General features: G+C 37.5%; 1 protein-coding gene and 1 pseudogene across 1 annotated transcript; both read right to left on the bottom strand.

Annotated features, from left to right (window-relative positions):
* Positions 1-71: 71 nt before the first annotated feature.
* On the bottom strand, positions 72-1893 carry LOC103942571 (peptidyl-prolyl cis-trans isomerase CYP19-3-like). The gene is made up of 2 exons (XM_009352756.2): positions 1846-1893; positions 72-344 (listed from the first exon to the last, which is right to left on the bottom strand). The coding sequence occupies exons 1-2, from the start codon at positions 1891-1893 to the stop codon at positions 72-74; spliced, it is 321 nt and encodes a 106-aa protein (XP_009351031.2).
* Positions 1697-6254, bottom strand: LOC103942573 (annotated as a pseudogene).
* Between the last annotated feature and the right edge of the window lie 977 nt (positions 6255-7231).

The following is a 7231-nucleotide window of genomic DNA, read 5'->3' as shown; positions in this document are numbered from 1 at the left end:
GTCTAACGCGTGGACTCACGGTACACTGTTTATAAAATTTACGACATTGTTTATGAAACTTACTATACTGTTTATGAAAATTTAGTCCCACTCTTTGAACCCACATTCATTTTCTCAACAACACTGTATCCATCAACAATTGTTTCGAACACAACGTGCTTTCCTTCAAGCCATGGGGTCATTGCAGTGCAAATGAAGAACTGTGAACCATTAGTATTAGGTCTAGAATTTGCCATGGAGTATATTCCAGGGCCGATATGCTTCAAGTTGAAGCTCTCATCTGCAAATTTCGCCCCATAAATCGACTCTCCTCCAGTCCCATTGCCTCTTGAGAAATCTCCACCCTGATACATGAAATTATATAGGAATAATGCGATGAAATGTGAAGCCCTTAAAGTGCAGCTGCTTCCCTGATAATTCAATCCCCTTGTCTTCAGTACAAAGAGCAGGAAAATTTTAAGCATTTTTCGGGTTTTTTTTATCAGCAAATAACTCCATTACAACTCGACCCTCATCCTCTTCACATGCATGAGGCAATTCTGTAGGCAATTGAAATTTAAAATGAAGGTAGTCAAGAATATATTTACACAAATCAATAAGACTATATTAATAATTAGGGATTGGTGTGAGTGAGTGATTAAAATCCGAGGAGGATTTGGTTAGGAATTGATCAAATTCACATATATGCACGTGCTTCCTTTCGTAGTTTTTTTTTTATTTATTTTTTTGCCTTTTTTTTTCTTTTTCTTTTTATTGTCCTTACCATTAAATAAAGTTTGTAGATGGTTTTTGATTAAAATCCAAAGTTTTGAAGTTTTTTTCATTAGTTTTCCTTTTTATCTTTTCTTGATACTATTCACTACACCTTTATTTGTTATTTTTCATTAAAACTAAAAAAAAATTAGATTTTTCGTTTGTTCTCCTATGAAAATTTTTACTCATTTCTTTTCTTTCACTATTTTTTTGTTTTTCAAAATGAAACAATTAAGGGGTTCAAGAAGATTTGGGTTGAATCTGATTCGGCTCTCACTGTGGAGAAATTTTTCATTGTGCCTGAAACACATATGATACATCACGTGTCATTGTATAAGCGGAGAAAGTTTTACTTTCAAATTGTTAATTTTTTAACTCAAATATCTCACCACTTATATAATGACACATGATGTACCATCCCGTATTCCAGGCACACTGAAAAATCCCTCCTCACTGTGCACTTGATTCTAAATGCTTAAGTTGGTAATCATTCTATATGGAGTTTGATCTTAATTGTAGTGATTTTATGCACTGAAGTTGGTCTTGTGACACATTTGTCGAGAAATGAAGTTTTTTCTTGAAATCAAGTACGATATTCATTTCAATAGGGAACAATGTACAATTAAAGGAAAAAGGTGCTAACAATGAGCCTCAACAAAAACCTTCCTAGGAAGAAAACCTGAATGAAGGGAAAAAGAACATCCTGCACTGACAAAATGAAGTATGTTACTAATGATTTGGCTAATTAGATTTATCGTGCAATTTTAGTCTGTATTTTTTTAGCAAGCTCCTCCATTCTTCTACTAGTTGACATAGAAAGAGTCGCTTGGGCTGCAATTTAGGAGTCAAGTCTAAGGTCCAAGATTTGGGCTCCAATTTACAAGCAGAAAATTTCACCACACCCGCGTCACCTAGTCGGGTTAGTGCCGAAGATGACAGCATGTTGGCAAGGAAGTAACGACGTTTAATTTATCTTTCTATCGAGAACGATGTGACTAAATCAATTAACAACATAAAGTTAAGTTTCTGTTACATTTCCGAGCCGAACACTCGGATCACTGCACCAAGTCAAAAATGGTTAAATAGTCTCACCTTGCAGAACACGTTTTGATGTGCTGCATACAGGCGACGGTAACTCATCGCTAGCTCAACACGCGCCTGTTATGCACGTAAATGCAGTAAACGAGCAGTCAATGTCAGCACAGAGCCTCAACTTAGTACTGCATTTCTATTATGAGTGAACAGCAGCATGTTGTGCAGTATCCTTGGTCCGTGAATGACAATGCTCATCGGACCTCCACTAGCAGTGGAAAAGAAAATCAGACACCTCAAGAACATGGCAACTTACAAGCACGAGAAGGATTCTACCGAGTCCATGCACCACCATAAGGACCAAAACTATTGGCACTATCTTGGGAATGTCTCCGCCTCCACATCTTCTTTTTCCCCTTGTCTTTCCTTGAGCCATTTTCCTCATGCCTGCTCTTCTCTCGCCTTGAGCCATTTTCTTCATATTTGATCTTCTTCCCCACCTCCCCATTTTCTTTTCCCTCCTTACTGGACTTCTCTTTAAATGAAGCTTTCCTCTTCTTTCCTGATGATTGCCCACTGTCACCTGCAGCAGAATCGTGTCCCCGTGGCAGGGCATCATCTTCATCATCTAACTGCCAATTGCCCGGTAACTCCTGCGCATCATGCTCTAGCTGAACTGGCTCGCCTGCTCCAGGAAGCAAGCTATTAAAAGTTACCATTCCAGGCCATCCTTTGCGTTCCACCAATGTTGAATCAGGCCTAATTATGGTACCGAGAATGCTCCTGTTTGGCCCTAGGCACATGATGACCTTAGGGTTTGTCAATGTAGTGTAAGCCATTGAAAAAGCTGATCTAATCTGCAACAAATATAAGAAATGACGTGAGGGACGGAATGATGCGAGGTGGAGTAAGGTAGAAGAAAGATCAGCAAATTATAAGAATTGGATTTGCAAGTGCTGCAAGACAGTCTAACTGGTTGAAGCTAATGAAAATACTAGTACACGTGTGAGGCCATATACATATGGCAGTCAGGCATCTCAGACATGTATTGACAGACATGAATGCTAAAGAGCAATGTATACGAACTTTTTACGTGTCACTGCATGCGCACATCATGCACACACAAAGGATCTATTTGATAATTACTACTGAACAACACTACTTAAGCCACAGCCAGTCACCAATCAAGCCAAACAGCCATTTCGTCCATCAAATCCATACACTTTACATCATTAAACTATATAAAATGTAAATTAAGGTACTTGGCGGATTTGCGGAGGGTGAGAGATCATAGATCATTCAACCAACCTGAAAATAGTTGAACGAGCTCTTCCCGACGTCATTTTCTGGCGCCTATATAACAAACCATAAAAATTGGTCAATTATATCTGAAAGAAAGAAATTTTAGGAGGCATGGATCATCACTCCTGTTGAATTAAGTTCTTTTTTATCCCCGACACTGTTCTGAAACAGGGCCCAGGGATGCGAAAGACTGTCATTCACTAAAACAGCATGTCTACTAAAATTTATTATTTTTCATCATGTCAATCAACTTCCTTGAGAGGGAGCCAAACCAAGCAAATAGTTAATAGGGATTAAGTCAACTATCTCAGAGGCCTGCTTGGGAATATCAGATTAGCATTACTTAAATATACACTTAACTGGAAACGGAAAATCAAGCAGCACTTCAAGGAACGAAGATAGCATAATTGATTATGTTCTTTGTTTTTTTCCAGTCTCCAACAAACCTGGGGTCCTCAATGGCAAGAAGAAAAGGTCGTCCATTGCTTATGAACCAAAGAGAGGACAAACCAATTTCATAAGTTACATAAACTTTGACCAAAAGTAGATAATCAAATTGTACGTTAAAAATCAGAGAGAATATCATCACTTTCTCAAGAAGGCTATTTATTTTTTAACCTTTAACACTCTTTTTAAAAAAGGTGCCTGCTCCGTTGCACGATACACCAACATCTGAAGTGTTCAATTTGCGTCCATAAAAATCAAAGAAGTTTACCTATTTAAATAACAAAATAGATAAACGAAGACATAAGTCACAACCCACCGACTTTTCTTCATATCCTTTAAACAAATCCTATACTCTAATAATGAAGCTAAGAACTAGAACAATGAGGTGACTTCCATGGTCCACAAAACCCTGTTTACAGTTTACAACAAAATCCTGGTTGCTAGGATGAAGTGCAAGTTAATTGACTTGTGAAACAATGAAACTCCAAGCAGTAATAAAGATCCTAAGTTCTCTTCTACTCGATCTAGAAAAACTTACCAAAAGAACTCCCAAGTTTTGTTCCATAGCTCGACATTCCCTGAGGCTCTGTAGCATAAAATCATTATGTAAATCAGGCTAATGACTTTACTAATGATGAGGAATTTGATCCATTTATCTGAATTTCACAATTACAGAAGTTGTTAATTGCTTATCTATCATCCAAACGAAAGATCATATTTGTGTAGCAATATATCTAGTTCATTCTAATTGTAGAAACTTGTCCTTGGATCTCATTCACACTCTTATGTAGATTCATTTTCTTTCCGCTGTAAGACTCAATGAAGCAGCAAGTTTACAGAACCAAACAAGAGCCATGCATTACAGGTATACAGTACAAGACATAGTCAAGAAAGAATGGCATCAAATATTTAAATGTGTATACATAGGCAAGAAGTCATCAAATGTTAAAATGCATATTTAAGAATCACTCACATGCAACATCGCCATGATCATTGTAAGGAGGGCATAGGAACCTAACCACCAGAGTATACCTGCATATGTTATCAGAATGTTGAATTAGGCTGACTCGAAAGATAATAAAGAAAAAGAAAGACAACTTAATCTGTTAGACTGGAAAGTCATACCTCGTTTAGCTCTCTCTGTTGTAAAAAGACTTTCAAAATCAAACATAAAGGCTGCAAAGGAGGCCACTTAGATACTGCATCCTGAAAAGAGACCACAAGATAGTGTCAAAGGGAACTGAAAATAGTTAAAGTCCCTTGCTTTATATGTAATCTATATCATTTCATCTGGCTCCTCACATGGTTTTCTGTTTTTCTTTTGAGTGTCTACAACACTTTACTAGGTGGAAGCTGTTCAATATTTTCTGACATTGCAACGTTTAACTTAGCAAAATTAATTTTAAATTTCAAATTCACAGTTAACCAAGTTATCATTTATTACTTCTTTTCACCCCTCTGTAATATTCTTTCACTATCAACATGCTTATATAAATATTGTTCAAAATACTGTAACTACATCTGAAAACATATTAAACCTTGATCAATGCAATGAAGAGCACAAAGTTGCAAACGACAATGTTAACACTGTTCAAAGGCACATGGCCAGGCTCTGATCTATAGAAATTACAATATTCTTTCAAACGCATAGTAGATGTTAGAATATGCAACAAACCTGAATAAAATCAGCAGCTTTTGGTCCACTTTCTATGTCAAAACTGTGAAGGAAGAAATAAAATTATACTTAATTGAGCAAAAAATTGAGGCTGAACCTATCACAGGCAATGCTCATCAATACATTCTAGTTTTATTAACCCAAACTATATTGCCAAAAACCTTATGTCACGATCACGATATCATTGTTCGTGCTTAAAATCACACACCTGCACATTCGCACTCACCCATACGTAGGAAAAAAACAGTACCTTGGATCGAGGAAATATATATTTGATTAGGTTAGAGACACGTTGTACTGCTGCACTGCGTGACTCTTGTTCTTCTGGGGTTGGAGACAGAAAATCACAAAAATCCACAATCTCTGCAATACCCATAACACATGCACAAATTTGAAGTTGCACATACACACCACATTACAATTACACAATTTTTTCCCCTAGAAAGACATTGAATTCAAATACAAGTAAAAGAAAAAAGAAAAAAAAAAAAATATATATATATATATATATATGTGTGTGTGTGTGTGTACGTATCTATGCAGTTAAAAGTGGAGGAAGTACCTTTATGAAGCTGAAGCATAGGGCTTTTGAATTTACAATGACCACGAAACCACCCGCTCTCGAGCTTCGGCTCGACTTCAAGAGCCGGCGTCGTCGGCTCGGATTGGTGAAGCGGCGTCCATGGCTCCGCTAGGCGGAGAGAAGACGAGGAGGAAAGAATTGGGTCAGGTTCGTCGGCGGCGACGTCGAGGGAGAAGAAATCGGGGGCGGCGGTGTCGACCGGAGCGCATTGGGGAGTGGAGAGAGTTATTTCGTTGCAGAAAACAGAGTAGAGCTCGAGGTCATCGGGCGGCGGCGGAGATTGGTTGAGGGTGGGAAGAGAGAGGGCGGGTAAGGTTTCGTAGAAAAAGCTTTGTGTCGGTGGCTCCTCCATACTGCAGAGGCGGATACGGCGGGTACAGGAATTCGGGGTTGTGACTTGTGAGAGTTTATGCCTTTTTTTTGGGAAACTTGGGAGGGTTTTGCACTTTTTTACTTGTTTGAATGCTGGTCAAACAATGATTTCTGTTAACGGAAATATGAGAATTTGTAAAGGCGACCAAAGAATGTTGGTCAAACATTGATTCTTGTGGTGGTGAATTATATGTTGGTGATCAAACATAGCTGAAATATCTTTGTAAATTTTTTCGGTCTTTAGAATAATAGACTGTCATAACAAAGTTTCTTACTAGGTTGTTTATTAAAAAAATTACTTTAATTTTACAGAAGAAATAGTTCAACTAAATTCATAGTTTTAGTTGTAGTAAAATGAAATAAAATAAAATCATAGTTTTAGTTTTATTTGCATTAAAATTTTTGGGATAGCTTTTTGTCTAGCTTTCCGGACCCCTTTTAGAAACTACTTGGAAATTCGTCTCCGTACACATCGAGAAATAGGACATGAGTAGTGTATCACTCGAGATAAAAGAGTCGACTCACTAACCATTCGAGATGGGCGGCCTCAATTGTTGTTGAAGAGGAGACATTCTTACGTTCGTTGCCCGAACCACTTCAATCATACGACCCATTGACAAAAATTTACGCCTACTCCACTGCATCTGATTTTCAGGCTCACCAAACTCCACTCTTTGGTCTCACCCTCCTTTCTCTTTGTCATAGCCCGGGTTCTAGACATAAGAATCTCTCATCGAGGGAGCTTAGGTTGTCTAAATATAGCCTAAATTACTTTTATTTCCAGCTCAAAAAAAATAATTTTTTTTTAACAAACGATATTATCTACACTAAGGCAGAGGGGGTCTGCTTAGCCTCACAATGGGCTAGCAATAATGTGGTTCAATTTCACTTTTGGCGAAAATCGAACTTAAGAGCTTTCACTTACAAGTGAAGAAGAATACAACTAGACCGTAGTACTAAGTAGCAATCCAAAAAAAAAGGCTTGTACATGAAGTTAAATACAAAATTAGTTTCTTAATTTATTCATGATGTTCTTGTTTAATTTTCAAAACAATGTCATAATTCAA

The sequence above is a fragment of a genome, unplaced genomic scaffold, assembly GCF_019419815.1.
Source record: "Pyrus x bretschneideri cultivar Hongxiangsu unplaced genomic scaffold, Pyrus_bretschneideri_v1 Contig25, whole genome shotgun sequence".
NCBI classification, from domain to species: domain Eukaryota; kingdom Viridiplantae; phylum Streptophyta; class Magnoliopsida; order Rosales; family Rosaceae; genus Pyrus; species Pyrus x bretschneideri.
This window is presented reverse-complemented; position numbering and strand designations above follow the sequence as displayed.

Bases quoted from the DNA above. Each gene is read 5' to 3' on its own strand.
- LOC103942571 (XM_009352756.2), bottom strand. From the start codon at position 1,893: ATGAGTTACCGTCGCCTGTATGCAGCACATCAAAACGTGTTCTGCAAG. The intron at 345-1,845 runs GTGAGACTATTT...TTCATGTATCAG, and splicing joins ATCAAAACGTGTTCTGCAAG to GGTGGAGATTTCTCAAGAGG.